The sequence below is a fragment of the Notolepis coatsorum genome, assembly GCF_963971535.1.
Source record: "Notolepis coatsorum genome assembly, chromosome: 17".
Taxonomy (NCBI): domain Eukaryota; kingdom Metazoa; phylum Chordata; class Actinopteri; order Aulopiformes; family Paralepididae; genus Notolepis; species Notolepis coatsorum.
Genome location: NC_140181.1, coordinates 111,421,443 through 111,442,986, shown reverse-complemented (window position 1 = coordinate 111,442,986; position 21,544 = coordinate 111,421,443). Strand labels below are relative to the sequence as shown.

Here is a 21,544-nt window from a genome sequence, read left to right as displayed (position 1 = left end):
CTGGTATATGGTGTGGCTCTTTGTGGTACCACAGTAATTTTGTGGCTCTTAGTCTCTGACTGGTTGGCCACCATGTATGTATATATTCTCTCCCCACCGTATGTATATTTCTCTCCCACCCACCCACCCCCTCCTAATGTACAGTCTCCTCCCCACCATATGTATATATTCTCTCCCCACTGTATGTATATTTCTCTCCCACCCACCCACCCCCTCCTAATGTACAGTCTCCTCCCCACCATATGTATATATTCTCTCCCCACCGTATGTATATTTCTCTCCCACCCACCCACCCCCTCCTAATGTACAGTCTCCTCCCCACCATATGTATATTTCTCTCCCACCCACCCACCCCCTCCTAATGTACAGTCTCCTCCCCACCATATGTATATATTCTCTCCCCACTGTATGTATATTTCTCTCCCACCCACCCACCCCCTCCTAATGTACAGTCTCCTCCCCACCATATGTATATATTCTCTCCCCACCGTATGTATATTTCTCTCCCACCCACCCACCCCCTCCTAATGTACAGTCTCCTCCCCACCATATGTATATATTCTCTCCCCACCGTATGTATATTTCTCTCCCACCCACCCACCCCCTCCTAATGTACAGTCTCCTCCCCACCATATGTATATATTCTCTCCCCACTGTATGTATATTTCTCTCCCACCCACCCACCCCCTCCTAATGTACAGTCTCCTCCCCACCATATGTATATATTCTCTCCCCACCGTATGTATATTTCTCTCCCACCCACCCACCCCCTCCTAATGTACAGTCTCCTCCCCACCATATGTATATATTCTCTCCCCACCGTATGTATATTTCTCTCCCACCCACCCACCCCCTCCTAATGTACAGTCTCCTCCCCACCATATGTATATATTCTCTCCCCACCGTATGTATATTTCTCTCCCACCCACCCACCCCCTCCTAATGTACAGTCTCCTCCCCACCATATGTATATACTCTCAGGATCTCTGGGTAACAGTACTGTATATCATATAATGTCACAAATGTAACAGTACTATATACCTGTATGTCATGTATGTCCCTATGCCATAAATGTCATGATGTCATGTATGTCGTGTATGTCATAAATGTCACTATGAATTGAAAATGGGGGACCCTGATGGAAACAAGACAAACGTCTTTCTCTGGTCTGCATCCCCTTAAGAGTCTGGCACGGTGGGGGATTTGCCGTCTCCCCCTAGTGGCGTTCAAAGTGTTAACATCAACACTACAATTGTAATAAGCTGAGTTAACAGTTCAATAATCATGAACATAAGGCTCGGCTAGTTAACAACCAGCTAAACATAATAAGTAATAGAAAGTAATACAGATCTACCATCGGTATTACTGAACTAATGAGGTGCCTTCAGCCACGAACAGTGTGAACTGACCCGCATGCACAAATTAACAATAAAGAAAGATGTAAAGAATTGTGACAAATGTCAATCTAGAGTGACGTGAAAGTCGCATGAAAGTCGCATTACTGTTCAGACTGAGGTCGCAAAAAATCAGACCTGTATCTCATATCACATATAAAAGTGGCCCAAATTAGAATTGAAAAGATCAGACTTTATGTGATTTGTGCTGTTCACACTGTCATGAAAAACAGACGAGGCACATATCACATCAGATTTGGGCCACTCTTGCCTGCAGTGGGAACGTAGCTTTAGACATTCACCTGTGCCCCACTGATCTCTCCAAAACAGTGGCTCAGGGCCACGACCACCACCCCCACTGCCAGGGCCGGGTAGAGGGGCCCCCCAGACACGCCCGCGGGCCCCGGGACACAGGCCCCCAGCACGGCACTCACAAACACCAGGGTGCCCAGCAGCTCTGCCAGCACGGCGCGCCAGAACTGCCGGCTGCGTAACTCCTCGGAGAAAGGGGGACAACGACAGAGACAGCCCATGATTAGCTTACCCAGCATCATGTTTGGGTACATTTGAATTGAAATGGTTTTGTAGCCGTTTAGGCTAAATAAAGTCTAAACATAGTCTCTTAACCCTTTCAGTGCCACGTACGACATATCTCGTTTTATCAGCCCCCTCGTTGAGTGCCCACGACGACAAATATCGTTTTATTGTTTTATTAGCGATCTGATTTCATATTTCATCAACCGAGTCTCCCGTTGGTACACCAGCCCCTACAGGAGCTCAGAATGGAAAAAAGCGCCCCCTATCATCTATCCCTGTGTAACTGCAGGTCAGTCGATTAGACTGGATCTGTAGATATGTAGAGGCGGAGCCAGCTGGTTCCTTGTGCTGGCAAGAAGTCTGATCAACATGGAAGTCATCGCGGGACGGGAATCAGCCTGGAATATATATTCACAGCAGCCAATACTCAATCAATAAGCGTGATCGATATTTGGAATGGTGATCAGGAATTGGAATGATCTTTTTGGAGAACATCTGATCTGAGGTAAGGAATCTATTTTACCAGTCTTGGGATAATCAGAGTTGTATTCGCTGAGATCTCAGCGTTTGCCCTATGTGTGTGTGTGTGTGTGTGCGTGATCGCTGATGAGGAAATCAGAGAATCGATTTTTCAGCTTGCGTCTATAGCGTGTATACGTACACATATACTATCGATAATCTAGCGTTTATTTGAAAACAATTCATAAATAGGCCGAAAAATTACAATGTTTTTGTGTTTTATAGAATATTCCAGTAAATGTCTTTTATCATGGAATCTTTATATTTTCCTTGAAAACGAGGGCTTTTCAAAATGCTATAAAACGAAAATGAACCGATAAAAAAACAATCCGCTTCGACAATGTTGACTGCAAACGAGTCATTGATAAAGCGACGGGCAGATTAGACACATAGATTAGGCGTTTTTAACGCTAACATTGAAGTGGATGGTGGCATTCAACGGGTAAATCAAGGTTAAGCAAGGGCTCTGAAAGTGTTAATAAACTGCTGATCATTTTTTATTATGTATGCTCTAATATGCTCTATATAAAGGGAATCACAAATTGATTCATTGTTCTAAAATCTATGACTCAGTTTCCCCATCTAATATAATAACTAATAAGTAAAGTACCTACTTTTGTTTAATTAGTTCAAGAGCTGTCGTAAAAAACCAACACATTACTTGTAAATGAAAACTCCGTACAGTACGTTTAATTTTGTTTTCCTAAAAACAAATGGCTTCACGTTTGGAAAAACATGATTATGACAAAAATGTAATGCAACAAAATAATGAAGCAACTTACCTCACGCAATGACATTTCAAACAGGATAAGTATGTTGTCTTCAGTTTATCTTTCTGTCCCTGTGTTTCTCCCTCTGTGTGTTCGGAGATCTGAGGGTCTCTCCGCTATGGAGCTCATTAATTCTACTAGAGGAGTGTCCATGAGCTCCGTGGATGAGACACAGCCTCCTCCCTTTCCTCCTCTCCCCTTCTCTCTCTCTCCCCTTCTCTCTCTCTCTCCTTCTCACCGCCTCCTTATCCAATACTTACCCTTCAGACTGTATCAGGCCTTGCCAACGTGTGACAGCGTTCATGGAAGGCAGATGTATATATTGTTCATGGAAGGCAGATGTATATATTGTTCATATAAGGCAGATGTATATATTGTTCATGGAAGGCAGATGTATATATATTCATGTAAGGCAGATGTATATATTGTTCATGGAAGGCAGATGTATATATTCATGTAAGGCAGATGTATATATTGTTCATGGAAGGCAGATGTATATATATTCATGTAAGGCAGATGTATATATTGTTCATGGAAGGCAGATGTATATATTCATATAAGGCAGATGTATATATTCATATAAGGCAGATGTATATATTCATGGAAGGCAGATGTATATATTCATGGAAGGCAGATGTATATATTCATGTAAGGCAGATGTATATATTCATGTAAGGCAGATGTATATATTCATGTAAGGCAGATGTATATATTGTTCATGGAAGGCAGATGTATATATTGTTCATGTAAGGCAGATGTATATATTGTTCATGGAAGGCAGATGTATATATTGTTCATGGAAGGCAGATGTATATATTGTTCATATAAGGCAGATGTATATATTGTTCATGGAAAGCAGATGTATATATATTCATGTAAGGCAGATGTATATATTCATGTAAGGCAGATGTATATATATTCATGTAAGGCAGATGTATATATATTCAAGTAAGGCAGATGTATATATTCAAGTAAGGCAGATGTATATATTCATATAAGGCAGATGTATATATATTCATGTAAGGCAGATGTATATATTCATGTAAGGCAGATGTATATATATTCATGTAAGGCAGATGTATATATTCATGTAAGGCAGATGTATATATTGTTCATGGAAGGCAGATGTATATATTCATGTAAGGCAGATGTATATATTCATGTAAGGCAGATGTATATATATTCATGTAAGGCAGATGTATATATATATTCATGTAAGGCAGATGTATATATTCATGTAAGGCAGATGTATATATTGTTCATGTAAGGCAGATGTATATATTCAAGTATGGCAGATGTATATATTCATGTAAGGCAGATGTATATATTCATGTAAGGCAGATGTATATATTGTTCATGGAAGGCAGATGTATATATTCATATAAGGCAGATGTATATATTCATGTAAGGCAGATGTATATATTGTTCATGTAAGGCAGATGTATATATTCAAGTAAGGCAGATGTATATATTCATGGAAGGCAGATGTATATATTCATGTAAGGCAGATGTATATATTGTTAATGGAAGGCAGATGTATATATTGTTCATGGAAGGCAGATGTATATATTCATGTAAGGCAGATGTATATATTCATGTAAGGCAGATGTATATATTCATGTAAGGCAGATGTATATATTCATGTAAGGCAGATGTATATATATATTCAAGTAAGGCAGATGTATATATTGTTCATGGAAGGCAGATGTATATATTCAAGTAAGGCAGATGTATATATTGTTCATGGAAGGCAGATGTATATATTCAAGTAAGGCAGATGTATATATTGTTCATGGAAGGCAGATGTATATATTCAAGTAAGGCAGATGTATATATTGTTCATGTAAGGCAGATGTATATATTGTTCAAGTAAGGCAGATGTATATATTCAAGTAAGGCAGATGTATATAGTATTCATGTAAGGCAGATGTATATATTCATGTAAGGCAGATGTATATATTCATGTAAGGCAGATGTATATATTGTTCATATAAGGCAGATGTATATATTCATATAAGGCAGATGTATATATATTCATGTAAGGCAGATGTACCGGTATATATTGTTCATGTAGATGTATTTATTGCTCCATCTCCGCCCACTACAAACATGGGAACTCTCTAACCCCTGTCCCCAACCCCCCCCCCCCCCCCCCCCCCCCCCATCTAGGGTGACCGAATCCATATGGATTTTGCGGGACATTTGTTGAAATTGCGGGACAGTAATGAATATGTATACAATAATCATGTTTACATAATGTATTAATTTAGATACAAATATAAGCATTTAATGTATTAAAAACACAATAGGGTTGTGTATTAATTGCTTATTATACTCATAATCACTGTATAGAAGAATACCACAATCCAACATGCTGTTCAATTACCTACAGACTCCTAGCGGTTATATGGCTATAGAGTTAAGATACATGAACCCTGTGATCTCTCTTGTAATGTGATACTGAAGTGCATACATGTATTACATTATCTACACTGGTATGTGGCTTCCTTGATTCTAAACCTGTGCAGAACACTACAAACATTTCATTTTTCATTCAATGATAATCTGACAAAATTGTACAATTATTAAAATGATAATACTTTTAATACTTTTTTTATCATATATACATTAAACATTTTTAAACTTTAATTAACAGGTTAAATGTAAATGGATATACAGGATGAATATAATAACATGAGCATTAGTAGGCCTGTGTTATGGCCGCCCTAGAGTGTTAAAAAAAAATATATATATATATATATATATATATATATACAAAATATATCCTATGGGGAACAATAGGCTAAGCAAATGGCTCTAACATTATTCCCTTCGCATTGCGCGATTTGCGTCTCGAACATAGAAATGTGCCTCTGAAAGTTTCAGCACCATGGAGAGCACCATAGTGCCATTAGTGCTTGAGGAATCTATATTTATTACTGGACCGTGCAGCTTCCAGTAGAGCCTTCTGACCAAGAGCATATTTATAAAAAGCTGAACATGTGAGAGAGAAATTAGTTTTGACTTGTATTTCTCTCTTCACGAGCTCCACGCTGCATCTATTTCTCTGGTCCATCCACGGCGCCGGTCATGAGGGAGAACAACCTCTCTACGAACGCATTCGTGACCGGGATGCTCAGGAAGAATGAAGCCAGCTGGGTCAGGTTGGGGGTCTGGATGTCCTTCAACAGTCGCCTCCATCTCCACCACTTCCTTCTGACGTGGAACGATTAAACAAAACTCCTCGAGAGCGCATCCATGTCTAACAATAAGGGCTTCAGCTGTAGCGCACAGGTCAGTGAAGCTGACGTTTCTCTTTAGAGACATGACAGAAAGAACCTTCAGATCATTCTCATCGGAGAAATCTAACCACTTCTCGAGGTAGACGATGGCAGACCTGTAGAACGATGTGAAGTCTGCTCTTGTCTTTGTCGCTCTCGCATCTGGGAAGTGGCGGAGAAAGACTGTCAAGTTTGTTCTTAATTTCCCCACTTGAAGGGCTCAGGCAACGTGATAAAGGAAGGATATAACTCTTTGTTGCTTTCGCTTTTATGCTCTTGGCTTCCTCTATCACCTTGGGATCATCGTTTTCTTCTGCCTCCACTTCGAGAGCATCGACGTATTCAGCCCCTGTGTCCCTGACCCTACCAAAGTCCACAACAAGGCCATTTAGCTCATCAATGAGATTCCTCTCCTTGAGCAGGTGAATCGTAAGAGCCATCCTGTTGGTCCTCTTACTGAAGGCAGTCTGCGCGACCGCGCGCTTTCCCTTTAGGGATTCCAGCACAGCTGAATCCATCCTCCTTTCTTAGAGCTGTCCAAGGTTTTCCCGACACTGGCAGGGGGCCTGCTGGACCTTTCCCTCCCTCCGTGGCGCTCCTCTTCCGGGCAACACTCTTCGGGGCAGATTCAGCTGGACGCTTGGGCCCGTGGTTTATAACTGTCAAGTTTGTTCTTATTTTCCCCACTTGAAGGGCTCAGGCAACGTGATCAAGGATGGATATAACTCTGTGACTTCTTTGACCTTTGTTTGTCATTTAATTGGTTGTCACAATAGCAGTCACAATAGCAGGTTATAAACCTGAAAGGGTATGAAAGGAAATGTTTCAACATCAACACATAGGCTATAATAATACCATAAATTATAGTTAACATTAATACATTTAGCCTATATTATCAGTTCATTCAAATAAACAATTACCAAATGCATTTTCATTAAGAACATTCATTCAGCATTTACCAATACATTTGACATTTTGTATTATTCTTATTATATATATATATATATATATACATACCATATAACCTATATTATATATATATATATATATATTTATCTATTTATTTATTTATTATTTATATATTTATCTTACATATAACCTTTATTATATTTATATATATAGTTATTAATATATATATATATATATATATATATATACAACATACCATATATAACCTATATTATATATATATAGTATTTACTTATTTATTTATTACACCAATCAACATTGTTCTTTAAACTTAACCATTTCATGAATGTCATGCATCAAAATGTTCAAACAATATATTCAAACTGTTGTAATGCCAGACATTACAGGCCTACAGAAACACCATTTCCCAGGGTGCACTGGGGCCGCATGTCAAACATAGCATGTTGAGCAGAGCTAACATGCTACAAACATTTCATGTTGAGCAGAGCTAACATGCTACAAACATATCATGCTGAGCAGAGCTAACATGCTAACACAAGCAAAGCACATGAACAGAGCTAACATGCTAACACAAGCAAAGCACATGAACAGAGCAAGCAGAGCACATATCATAAAGCAAGCAGGGCACATGCACATTAAGCAAGCAGGGAAGGTAAAAGTGAACATACCATTGGGTCATCACGTTCCTGGTTTGATTGCAGCTTAACTCACTGAGCACAATGAGCTGACTCAATGACTGACTGAATCATGGACTGAATGAGCTGGGGTTTTAATGCAAGTCCTCTGGGCTGCCCCCATAGATGCCAGATGGTAAACCAGTCAAGCCCTCCCATGCTGCCCGCATAGATGCCTGATGTAAATTATTCTCTTTTTACCCCTAAAGTTCATTTAATTTCAATTTACTTTGAAAATAGTTGCAAGGAGTACATTTGATCATTTAGGGGACATTTAAATTGTACCATTTGTTTTGGATAAATAATATATGTAATTTTGAGTCAATAAAATACATTTGGCTCTCTTTTCTCCTAAAGAGTTCGACAAAGACACTGGCCTCTGTTCCAAAGAAGGAATCCGTGAGCCTTTGCTGGAGTTTCCCCACGCAGGGTAGAGAGGATGGGGTAGACCTCGCATACAGTCACTTTATCCCCCAATAACCAATAGCCAATAACAGCTTGCATATATAGTACGTTGCGCGAGCTGTTTATTGCCGCGCAACTTGAGTGACCGGAAATAAACAGCTCGCGCCAAGTATATATAATGCGCTTGTGCTGGTTAGACTAACGTTACGTATGTAGTACTTGCGGTGCGTGCATTAGTGCATGTTTTGTGGATTAATGAGAGGACAAAAACAATAATTATTAATAATAATAATAATAATAATAATAATAATAATAATAATAATAATAATAATAATAATAATAATAATAATAATAATAATAATAATAATAATAATAATAATAATAATAATAATAATAATAATAATATAATAATAATAATAATAATAATTGTTTATTGAATTGCGGGACACTTATTGAAATGCGGGACATTGGTCTTCTCTTGCGGCATGCGGGACAGAGGGCTGAAATGCGGGACTGTCCCGCACAAATCGGGACGTTTGGCCACCCTAAAGGAACACTGGAGTTCAGCTCTGAAAGGTGAAGCATAAAAAAGATCAGGCTGCCATCTCTATTGTAAACTGGTGTCAATTCCAATGTTTCTAATACTGTATGCTGTATACAAAATATAAAAATGAGTTCCCACAAAAAGACGACAAGACATTATAATGTTTAAATATAAATTTGTATTTACATCAATATTAACATCAAGAAACAAGTAAGAAAAAAATTCAATAGTAATTTACATCCTGTAATAATGACTGAATATTCCCCCGTGTTTTATATTTTCATAATCTTTTCATTAGATCAAATAATGCATTGAGAAAGGGGTTCTTCTTTTCCCGCTTAAAGCAAAACACAGACAACAAGTTATTTTGAATATTTGTGGATTATTCTTTTTCATATTCTTGGAGACTGAAAATAAAACCCCACTCCATGACGCAATGACGTCAATCGTAACCCCCCCCCCCCCCCACCATTTCCCGTAAAACAGCTTAGAAAATCTAAACATTTTCTGGTGAGATCACCATTTCCAGCACCACAATTCAACTGGCCGCAAGTTCTATAGAAGATACTAGGATGAAACAATCACAAATAAAACTCAAACACCTCAGCAGAACCAGACTCTTGTCTATTCTATGTCGTATGAATGGGGATATAATATATGCTATAAAAGTATATCCAGTTCAACGTGTTGTTATATAACATGGACACCCGTGTCAGGGGTGTCTCTAAGCACTGCAGGATGACAAACACAAATCTTTGGATTGAGCGTCTTAATTAAAAAGGTAGATTTCTCAATAAAAGCTTAACAGAAAACAAAAATGAAGGCAAAAAAATATAAATCAAACATCAACTAAATATTATGTAAAATATTCAACATAACTGGTCAGAGATGTACAAGTAATTAGGGATTCTAAATGACTCCCTTGTTGTGTTGTTTGTCACCGCTAGTAACCACCTGTTAAAATAAACAACAACTACCAAAGACTTGGGAAGGTTATGCAGTGGGACTCGTGCTCCTAGTCCCTAGTCCTCTGTCTGGATCAGGGACCTGCAGGTCTGTGTAATAACTATGTTGTCGAGTCACTAAGTAACCAAAGACGAAAAGCACAAGATTCTCAGGAATGAAACTCAAGTCACAAGGTGGAAGCATGAGGTTCATCTAGAAGCCTCCACACAGCGGTAATACACCTGGGCCCTCATTTATCAATGGTGCGTACGCACAGATATGTGCGTAACCCGTGCGTACGATAATTTCTAAGCAAAGTGTGGGACTTATCAATTTGAACGTGTGCTTGACTTTGTGCGTATATCTACGCACAGCTCGGAGCATGCGTACCTGGCGCCCGGTGGTAGAATATTATTATTGCAACGTGGAAATAAGCTTCCGTGCATTTGTTTCAACACTGGCGTGTTCTGTGTATGACCCGTAATTCATTATAGTTAATTGTAAAATAGCGACAGTAGTGTAATTATTGTCAAACCCTATAAATATAGCATTTGGAATAGGTCTTTCTTTCCGAATGAATGCAGCATGGTTTATATATAGGGTTATCGGAATACTATGGGGTGCACTGACTGGGCTCTGCAGGGAACTGTTTTCAGAGATAGCAGATAGGAATGAATGAATGAGGGGCAGTTTAATTGCCGAGAGAACATAATATTAACTAGAGTCCGCTATACCCGAGACACCTCCTTCATTTGTACCGCAATTTGAGACCGAAATTGGAGTGTGGAACAAAACGCACAAATGCCATCCCCATGCACATTCAAGTCAGTCTCCACCCTCGGGTATTTGGCCACCGGCACGGTCCATCGTGATATTGGAGATGGATCGAGCAATAGACTGTTACTGTACCATCCATGTAGCTGTCAAAGCTCCATCACAAATGCAGTTATGTGAATAGATAGGTTCTTGTATATGCTCTCGTATTATTGTTTATATAGGCTACCTAATACCGACATCAAAATAGATTGTATGCAGGTAGAACACTTATGGAAAATCCGTCGCGATTTGGAATGAAATTGACGGAGAACTTTAATCCCTGGGTATTAATCGAACGGAACGAAGAAAAAGCAGTCATATTCCAGCATGGTTATTAATGACACCAATGGCAAACAGTGGTTAACGGTCTTTATTAGTGTTTGCGCTGCCCAGGCAGCAATGGTCTTTAGGAAGTTAATATATATCATATCCGACTGTTTCCGACATCACCGTGTACACGTCTGTCAGCCTGTCGCGTATTTCTCCCAGGCGTTCCGTGCACGAGTGCGGAGCGTAGAACAAATGGTATTTATCAACACAGAGTACTTGCAGGTGTGCGTGGGACACGTCTACGCACATGTGATAAATCCCGATTTTTCTGTACGTACACACATTGTAAATTCTGTGCTTAAGAACAGAAATAGAACACTTTCTAAGAATTGTTGATAAATGAGGGCCCAGCCCCTAGAACACAATCATGTGTCAACTCTTTTTATATATATATATATGTATACTGTAGGCATCTTTTGTGTTTTTTTTCTTCTTTTTTTCCACCTTTTTCTGTTTTATTTTCACAAGTCAAAAATCTAATCTTAAAAAAACAAACATGTTGCCTAACTAGCACCTCTATAGCTCAGTCCTTGGAAAAGAAAAAAAGAGAAATTCATGATTTGATTATCACAAATAAAAAGAAAGTGCTTTCTGGGAGAATGACAAGTCATAACTTTCTGAGAAGATCTACGTGTATTGATGAGAGGAGGAGGACCCTCCCCCATCCACCCATTGGTTGAAGTATTGAAAATAAAAGCTGTATTGACCTATGACAGAATAAGAAAAATTTCACTTTAAATATCAAGCCTTACAATCTGTGCAAAAACAGTATGTGACCTACAAAAGCATATATATATTTATATATAGTACATTTGAAGCATATTTACAATATAGTATTCACAGACAAAAAAAAGGAAACATTTTCAAACGAGACACGGCATCTAATACTGCAGTCACTGTGAGAAGACGTGGTCCCAAGAGGAGAGAAGAGGAAGGATTATTGCTAGAAACCTGCATACATACATTAAAATCTGACTAACACTTTCTCTTACAGTGTGAATTACTATAGGCATCAACTTGACAATTGGCAACCAATTTAGTTTCCTCTCCGGTAACAATGTTTTAACTTGGTATAACTATAAGGTAACCAAGATATCGTCGCAATTTCGACTTAAAAAATACATTACACCTCGACCTAAAAAAAATTATCACATTATGAATCACTGTATAAATATGACGTGAACTGCGTGCACCTTTAACTCATTCACTGCCAGCCATTACCCTTATCCCGTTCTAACTGGGCCACGCTTTAAAGATAGGGGTGCGTCACCTTGTTTGTAGAGCTATATATCTATATTCTATATTATAGCTATGGAGACAATACTACTATGATCATTTGTCAGTCAGTATCTTCCGCCGAACATGCAAAAAAGAATACATTTGTTCATGTATACGTTCACGCGTTGTCCCGCGGTGAATATTGTATCATTTCAGAGTGATCCGGGCTAATTCCTGAAAAGCTGAGTTATAGAGCGCTACGTGAATTCTGCTAAAAGCTTTGGCGTTTCATCCCTGGACACGCTACTATTTCCAAATCAAATGTATATAATACACCAATACTGGGGACTCGCAATCAGATAATTGGAATATTCTTTTTGGGGTACATCCTAGTGAAGGTAAGGACTATATGATATCAATCCTGCGTTGATCCAACCATGTCTTGACCCCGATCACAACATATGTGTGTAACGTTACTCCAGAGCCAACCACGCTATAACGATACTTATAATCACCACGGTATATAACACGGGGAACGTATTGAACGATAGATAGGTGGTGTCAAATGGGCCATAGTATTGTATCCATAGCTATAATATAGAATATAGATATAGCTCTACAAACAAGGTGACACACTCCTATCTTTTAAAGCGTGGCAGTGCTAGAACGGGGCCCTGTCTAATCCCGCGCGGTCAATGAGTTAAGAGGTCTGTTATTTTTTTTTAAGAATCTACTTTAAAAGGGTTATTAAAAAGAAAAGGAAAATAAATCAGGTAGTGAATCATTTTGCTTCCCTGTAATAAATCAATACACTGTAGAAGAGAGTGTTTGGATAAAATCTGTGCTTACTGCCTTTCCATTGGTTACTCATTTAGAACAAAGATCCCCATGGTTACCAACTTTCCAATCAATAGTCCCCCATTCTTTGAGAAAACCGGAGAGGAACACACAAAAATAAAACAATAATGTTTGCTGTTATGCATCAATCCTTGGTAAGGCCTCTATGACCATGAAATATTGCCACGATCCTTTTCCCCCCGACGATGGCCTTTCCTTAAAGTGCATCACAGCCAGCTAGTCATTTTGTCGTACCGTCGCTTTCAAACCTCGTGGAGGAGGACCAGTCGTGTGCTACTGTCCCACACTGTCCCCCAGAGAGAGAGAGACACTGTCCCCCAGAGAGAGAGAGAGAGAGAGAGAGAGAGAGAGACACTGTCCCCCAGAGAGAGAGAGAGAGAGAGACACTGTCCCCCAGAGAGAGAGAGAGAGAGAGAGAGAGAGACACTGTCCCCCCAGAGAGAGAGAGAGAGAGAGAGACACTGTCCCCCAGAGAGAGAGAGAGAGAGAGAGAGAGAGACACTGTCCCCAGAGAGAGAGAGAGAGAGAGAGAGAGAGACACTGTCCCCCCAGAGAGAGAGAGAGAGAGAGACACTGTCCCCCAGAGAGAGAGAGAGAGAGAGACCACTGTCCCCCAGAGAGAGAGAGAGAGAGAGAGAGAGAGAGAGAGACACTGTCCCCCAGAGAGAGAGACTGTCCCCCAGAGAGAGAGAGAGAGAGAGACACTGTCCCCCAGAGAGAGAGAGAGAGAGAGAGAGAGAGAGAGAGAGAGAGAGAGAGAGAGAGAGAGAGAGAGAGAGAGAGAGAGAGGAGAGAGAGAGAGAGAGAGAGGAGAGAGAGAGAGAGAGAGAGAGACACTTACAGATTTGCTTTGGCAATAAGTATGTTAATATTTCATGCCAATAAAGCCTATTTGAATTGAATTGAATTGAATTGAATTGAATTGAATTGAGAGACCGTGTTCACTGTCTGCCGAGGAAAGGATGTCCTTTACATGTTGCGTCCCGCCGCTTTTCCACGAGTGTGTGTTTGTGTGTGTGTATGAGTGTGTGTGTGTGTGTGTGTGTGTGTTACTGTGTGTATGAATGTGTGTGTGTGTGTTATTGTGTGTATCCATTTCCCTTCCATTTGGTCCATGGAGTTTGTGTGCATGTTTACAGAAACACACGTCGCTCATAAAAGAGAGGAATCTAGAACTACATTAGTTTAATAAAGAAATTATACAGGTGCCTGTCTGACTGTCTTAGGGGTTGTGTGTGTGTGTGTGTGTGTGTGTGTGTTGTGTGTGTGTGTGTGTGTGTGTGTGTGTGTGTGTGTGTGTGTGTGTGTGTGTGTGTGTGTGTGTGTGTGTGTGTGTGTGTGTAACCATGTGTCACAGTGTATCTGATTTACATAAATATATGTTAGGATTGTGTGTGTGTGTGTGTGTGTGTGTGTGTGTGTGTGTGTGTGTGTGTGTGTGTGTGTGTGTGTGTGTGTGTGTGTGTGTGTGTGTGTGTGTGTGTGTGTGTGTGTGTGTGTGTGTGTGAGTGTCTGTCTATTTTCCTCTGGCTGCACGGCTGCCATTGCTGGCCTTGTAGTCCAAAGGAAGAGCTCCACCAACTGGTGGGAGTAGAGTACTGCACAGCGACACACATGGACTGGTCCCCTGTACATCTCAGCACGGCAGCCATGTTGTCCTCTCTGAAGGGGCGTCACACAGCCTCTGGCACAAGGTTCAGCAATATTTCTGTAAGGGAAGTAAATACAGAAAGAGAGAGAGGGAGAAATGACAAGTTACCTTTGTATTAACGATAGCACATTAAACATAGTTTTGATGTCACTATTGGAGTTGGGATTTCAGAATGAAAGTTATTTATAGAGGTGACATGAGGGCTAGATTCATGAACATGAGTCATGTTGCTAAAGTGTGGTTTAATAAAGCATTACATCACGCGCAGGAGTGGGTTGTGAGAATTAGACCATGCCTAGGGGTGGTCGTTAGGCCCGAGGCGCAGCCGAGGGTCATTAGACCCCCTAGGCATGGTCTAATTCTCACAACCCACGACTGCATGTGGTGTAATGGCTTTTATACAACTGCTGCATTCATCCAACCTTATTGCTATACAATAAACACACATTAATTGAAGATTTATTGAAAAAACCATCCGCAGAAAAGGTTGTTCCCAAAAAAAAAAAGAGAGAAGTTGCCTCCATGTGGAAGCAGCTCGGAAGTGCATCCAACTGTTCTCAGTAAGACATCCAACAAACTAAGACATCCAACTGTCTTTCAACTAGACATCCATATAAGAGTTTTCTTTTTTTTAACCTACTTTCTATAGAAGCAGCTGGGAGGTGCGCAGTTTTAAGTGAGCGTGGGTTATTGAATTGATTTTATTACTGTCCGCCTTGTTTCCAACTGGTTAAGTTTAGGCACTCTTTCGAAGTCGCTCTCTTTCGAAGTTGGTTAAGGTTAGAGTTTGGAATCAGGGCTGGTGGTCTATCGCCCTGCTCTAAAGACAAACTCTAACCTTAACCAACTTCGAAAGAGAGCGACTTCGAAAGAGTGCCTAAACTTAACCAGTTGGAAACAAGGCGGACAGTAATAAAATGTGCAATTAATCAATCAATCAATCAATTCGCGCAATTTTTATTTTGTTCCACAATGACTCATGACCCATAAATTACATCATCCAACATTGTTTAAGCAACTAAGACATTCACGTGACAGAATCGTTTTTCATTTAGTCTTTATGACCCTATCACCATATCCTTTCGTAATGTTTACTGTTCGGCTTGTCCGCCATCTTGCTTCACTTCTAAAAACTCGCATGGCGGAGTGATAGTAATGCGGTTGTGGGCGGGTCCTGGGACCAAGAGCGTGGGGTTAGTACAAATACCCACGTGTAAGCGGAGCTAATGATGCTAATGATGGAGCATCGCCGTCGGTTGTGTGATAGTAAAGGGCTAACCTTCTGTGTATTGTCACAGTGAAAGGGTTAACCGGCTGTCGTGTGGCAGTGAAAGGGTTAAAGCTGTTGAGTTTCCATAGTAACAGACATTCCGCACAGGGCAGCTATCAGAAGACGAGGGACGTTTGGTATATTATGGGATGTGCTGCTCGTCAGACTCTTACAGCTAACTGGAATCCACCAGTCTGTGGGGCGCGAAGCTCAGAGCTCAATGACCCGACGAGAGACTCTGCTGCTCAATGACCTGACGAGAGACTCTGCTGCTCAATGACCCGACAAGAGACTCTGCTGCTCAATGACCTGACGAGAGACTAGACTCTGCTGCTCAATGACCCGACGAGACACTAGACTCTGCTGCTCAATGACCTGACGAGAGACTCTGCTGCTCAATGACCCGACGAGAGACTCTGCTGCTCAATGACCCGACGAGAGACTCTGCTGCTCAATGACCCGACGAGAGACTCTGCTGCTCAATGACCCGACGAGAGACTCTGCTGCTCAATGACCCGACGAGAGACTCTGCTGCTCAATGACCCGACGAGAGACTCTGCTGCTCAATGACCTGACGAGAGACTCTGCTGCTCAATGACCTGACGAGAGACTCTGCTGCTCAATGACCTGACGAGAGACTCTGCTGCTCAATGACCCGACGAGAGACTCTGCTGCTCAATGACCCGACGAGACACTAGACTCTGCTGCTCAATGACCTGACGAGACACTAGACTCTGCTGCTCAATGACCCGACGAGAGACTCTGCTGCTCAATGACCCGACGAGAGACTGTGCTGCTCAATGACCCGACGAGAGACTCTGCTGCTCAATGACCTGACGAGACAATAGACTCTGCTGCTCAATGACCCGACGAGAGACTAGACTCTGCTGCTCAATGACCCGACGAGAGACTCTGCTGCTCAATGACCCGACGAGAGACTCTGCTGCTCAATGACCCGACGAGACACTAGACTCTGATGTCTTTCTTTTCCACATCAACGGCTCTGTTTATTTGTACTACTTTTTAATTAAACTACAAAAGAAATCCACGACTGACTAGAACTCTGAGCACGGTCGGATTCCCGACAATCATAGAAAGTAGGTCAACACAAGAGTCAGACATGTGATGCGTTAGAGTCAGGGGTCAGGGGTCAGGGGTTAGGGTTAGGCACCTGATCGGGGCCCATCGGCATGCGGCCAATCACCATGGGGTTCATGCCCATCTGACCCATGTGGGCGCCGCCCCCGCCGGCCGGCATGCCTCCACTCATCATCATGCCACTGTACTGGCCGGGGTTCCCCTGCTGGCCGAACTGCTGCTGGGGGTACGAGCTGAGGGAGGGGTGGGGGAGAGAGAGAGACAGGACAGAGGGAGTTAACTCAGTACAGTTAGTGCTGGGGGTACGAGCTGAGGGAGGGGTGGGGGAGAGAGAGAGACAGGACAGAGGGAGTTAACTCAGTACAGTTAGTGCTGGGGGTACGAGCTGAGGGAGGGGTGGGGGAGAGAGAGAGACAGGACAGAGGGTGTTAACTCAGTACAGTTAGTGCTGGGGGTACGAGCTGAGGGAGGGGTGGGGGAGAGAGAGAGACAGGACAGAGGGTGTTAACTCAGTACAGTTAGTGCTGGGGGTACGAGCTGAGGGAGGGGTGGGGGAGAGAGAGAGACAGGACAGAGGGAGTTAACTCAGTACAGTTAGTGCTGGGGGTACGAGCTGAGGGAGGGGTGGGGGAGAGAGAGAGACAGGACAGAGGGAGTTAACTCAGTACAGTTAGTGCTGGGGGTACGAGCTGAGGGAGGGGTGGGGGAGAGAGAGAGACAGGACAGAGGGAGTTAACTCAGTACAGTTAGTGCTGGGGGTACGAGCTGAGGGAGGGGTGGGGGAGAGAGAGACAGGACAGAGGGAGTTAACTCAGTACAGTTAGTGCTGGGGGTACGAGCTGAGGGAGGGGTGGGGGAGAGAGAGAGACAGGACAGAGGGAGTTAACTCAGTACAGTTAGTGCTGGGGGTACGAGCTGAGGGAGGGGTGGGGAGAGAGAGAGACAGGACAGAGGGAGTTAACTCAGTACAGTTAGTGCTGGGGGTACGAGCTGAGGGAGGGGTGGGGGAGAGAGAGAGACAGGACAGAGGGAGTTAACTCAGTACAGTTAGTGCTGGGGGTACGAGCTGAGGGAGGGGTGGGGGAGAGAGAGAGACAGGACAGAGGGAGTTAACTCAGTACAGTTAGTGCTGGGGGTACGAGCTGAGGGAGGGGTGGGGGAGAGAGAGAGACAGGACAGAGGGAGTTAACTCAGTACAGTTAGTGCTGGGGGTACGAGCTGAGGGAGGGGTGGGGGAGAGAGAGAGACAGGACAGAGGGAGTTAACTCAGTACAGTTAGTGCTGGGGGTACGAGCTGAGGGAGGGGTGGGGGAGAGAGAGAGACAGGACAGAGGGAGTTAACTCAGTACAGTTAGTGCTGGGGGTACGAGCTGAGGGAGGGGTGGGGGAGAGAGAGAGACAGGACAGAGGGAGTTAACTCAGTACAGTTAGTGCTGGGGGTACGAGCTGAGGGAGGGGTGGGGGAGAGAGAGAGACAGGACAGAGGGAGTTAACTCAGTACAGTTAGTTGGTTAAAATGTAATTAGATGCAAATGAGAGAAGGCTGGACGTGAGCCCTGAGTGGACAAAGAATAGGGAAGTAATTTCTATCTTTATAAACCTACTGATTAGACCAATCAGTAGAGGAGAGGAGTGGTTATATTCTAGTATAAAAAGGACTGTTATTCAGAGAAATGGTCTCTTGCTACTCGGATGTCATTCTGTCACTAGGATACTGTGATAATCTGATTATTTTGTGTGTGAGGAGGATATTACTGTTGCACTTTATTGTTACATTTGCACTCTGTGCTGTATGATGATGACATCTAAGCTACCTGCTCTATGACACAAATCCTTTATTACACCCACCTGCTGCGTCCCATGCCACCCTGCGGCCAGCCCTTCATGTCTGCACCTTGGTACATGGGGGCGGGGCTTCCCTGGGGCCAGCCCTTCATGTCTGCACCTTGGTACATGGGGGCGGGGCCTCCCTGGGGGTGCTGTTGCATCATGGGATTCTGAGGCCCCAGCCGGCCTGACATCATGGCGTTGGGAGGAGTGCCGCCTGACGGTCCGAACGACGGGTCTCCCTGTTGGCCTGAGAAGAGGAGCCTCAGCTTAGTCCAAGTATTAACCCTCTAAAGCAGGGCTCTCAAACTCGCGGCTGCGGGCCAATTGCGGCCCGCTGGATGATATTTTGCGGCCCCCCTACTTGACATCAAAGTCAAACTTTTTTTTTTGTTTTGGTTTAAAAAATTAAGTAAAAATTCTGTTGTGGGACTTGTACAGCACTTTGTTCAACTTTGTCAGTGCTGTAAAGTTTAAACCTTTTTAAATCTTAGACAAACTAAACACTTTGCTTTCATGAAATATTGTAAGCCGTCATTTGAGGCTTTTATAAAAGCAGCACAATGAACACAAATCTGTCGGTGCCGAGTCCGACCTCATCTTAGATAACAAACAGCATCGCTTGTTGTAGTTAACAAAGAGAGGCAGAGTTGATTTTGCAAAAAAAAAATCATATATATATATATAATATTTGATGCGGCCCAGCCTCACCCAGACTCTAGCTCCAGCGGCCCCCAGGTACGTTGAGTTTGAGACCCCTGCTCTAAAGCCCACAATTAGACAAGGTTTCGCCTGGATATAGTGTTATATTCTTGCCAATTCTGAGCGTATTATTTGAGGTGTTATATACCTTTTATGATTCAGGGGAAGCTACCCTTTATTTCTGGTGCAGTGTAAAGTCACCATCATACATTACCTTTGTCTGAGCAGACAATATTTTTCTTTTTTAACCTGTTCCACCCCCCAGGGTCGGTACCGACCCCTAAGTGACATTATGATCATTTATTACATGGCGTTTTCACATTCGCCGAAATGCTTGCTTGTGATTGGTCAATAGCGCGCGTCAGAGGTCAGTTATCAGACAATAATGACCGCTGTGGGACAATAATGACCGCTGTGCGCAGCTGTTCGCAATCAAGCCCACAATAATGACCGCTGTGCGCAGCTGTTCGCAATCAAGCCCACTGACATCAGTGCAAACTGCCGGCTGCCGGGGAAGCTGCTGGGGGGCGGAGCGACGAGCACTCAGCGGAGCCAGAACCAGTGTTACTGTTGCGAGTCGATGTAAAATGAATTAGGTATATTGTTAGTAAGTTAGCCATGTAATAACCGGGATAATGTATAGCTATACTCGATCATTGTCGCAAAATAATTGACCTTCACTGACGTTTAAAACACCTCGCCGAGGCGGCTCTGTATTTTAAACTCTGTGTCGGTCAATTATTTTGCGACAATGACCTCGTAATGATACATTATCCCTTACATATCCATATTTTTCAGAGTGAAATTGCGATTTTAAAATCAAACGTATTCAAGTATTAACATCACTAACATGTCATAAAAGCATGTAGAATGTATATTATCATCAATACGTTAGTTTAGCAATAGGTTAAAAGTGCCATTAGATCGTTTTACCTTCTCGATTTGCTGAAGTATATTCCAAGACGTAAAATGAAAGATTTTGAAAATGTTGAACCATGGGAATTGTAGTTTTTTTGCGGCCATTTTGTCGAGGGCATGCATAGCTGTGGATCAGCGTTGGAATTTTTTCGAAATACATTTCCCTTCAAGTTCTATGGGGGTTCAAAGTTCAGAGTTGAATTATGAATATGTCAATAACTGGTATTATTCGCGATAATAAGCCACAAAAGGTAACGTTTTTGACAAATATTGAAACGCAGTTCGTTTCTCCTCCCTATTGTTAGCATCTAGGAACAATTAGATCTGAAATTAGTTTCAAAACGGTTGCACTGTGTGGGAAATAAAAAAGTACAGTCGATTACAGTATATATCATTATCTGTTCTCATGCACGCCTGGTGATACTAAATCCAAATTGAACTCGGGCATTTGAAAGATAATATATGTATATATATATTGCGAATTGGCTATAATAAGGTAATGTATAAGCATCTATTCTATACTCTATAATAATATTTCAAATTGCATTGGTCCGGATGGGAGAATTCAGTACTGTATCTACAGAACCTTCGGTTCTTCCCTTTATTAATTTCCTTCGATTTTTTTGTACACATGATCTCAAGAGGGTATTGAACGAGATCAGTGGCAGTTTTTTAAGTTTGGTCATTATTATCATGGTGTTCAAAGATGCAAAGAAAAATCATAATTCATATTTGTTTCATCACAATTTAAGCAAGCCTAGTAATAGACACAATATTTCTGACACTGTGAATACATTCCCTGAGGTCCATAGATGTACCTAGATACCAAGAATATGCAAATAGCCCTTGTAGAAGTT

At 42.0% G+C, this 21,544-nt stretch overlaps 2 protein-coding genes across 2 annotated transcripts in view; both read right to left on the bottom strand.

Moving 5' to 3' along the window:
- LOC311244227 (aquaporin) overlaps positions 1-7,019 on the bottom strand; it is a gene marked incomplete at both ends in the record, with an annotated part of 30,954 nt that extends 23,935 nt beyond the window's left edge. Inside the window, 2 exons of the mRNA XM_084333633.1 lie at positions 1,697-1,888; positions 6,795-7,019. Of these exons, the coding sequence (XP_084189759.1) occupies positions 1,697-1,888; positions 6,795-7,019 (417 nt within the window). The remainder of the gene's footprint in view (positions 1-1,696; positions 1,889-6,794) is intronic.
- A 7,785-nt stretch (positions 7,020-14,804) lies between these two features.
- Positions 14,805-21,544, bottom strand: part of LOC311244226 (nuclear receptor coactivator 3-like) — a gene marked incomplete at its 5' end in the record, with an annotated part of 127,395 nt that continues 120,655 nt past the window's right edge. The window contains 3 exon segments of the mRNA XM_084333632.1: positions 14,805-14,929; positions 17,314-17,473; positions 19,089-19,317. Coding sequence (XP_084189758.1) covers positions 14,918-14,929; positions 17,314-17,473; positions 19,089-19,317 — 401 coding nt within the window. The 3' untranslated portion in view covers positions 14,805-14,917.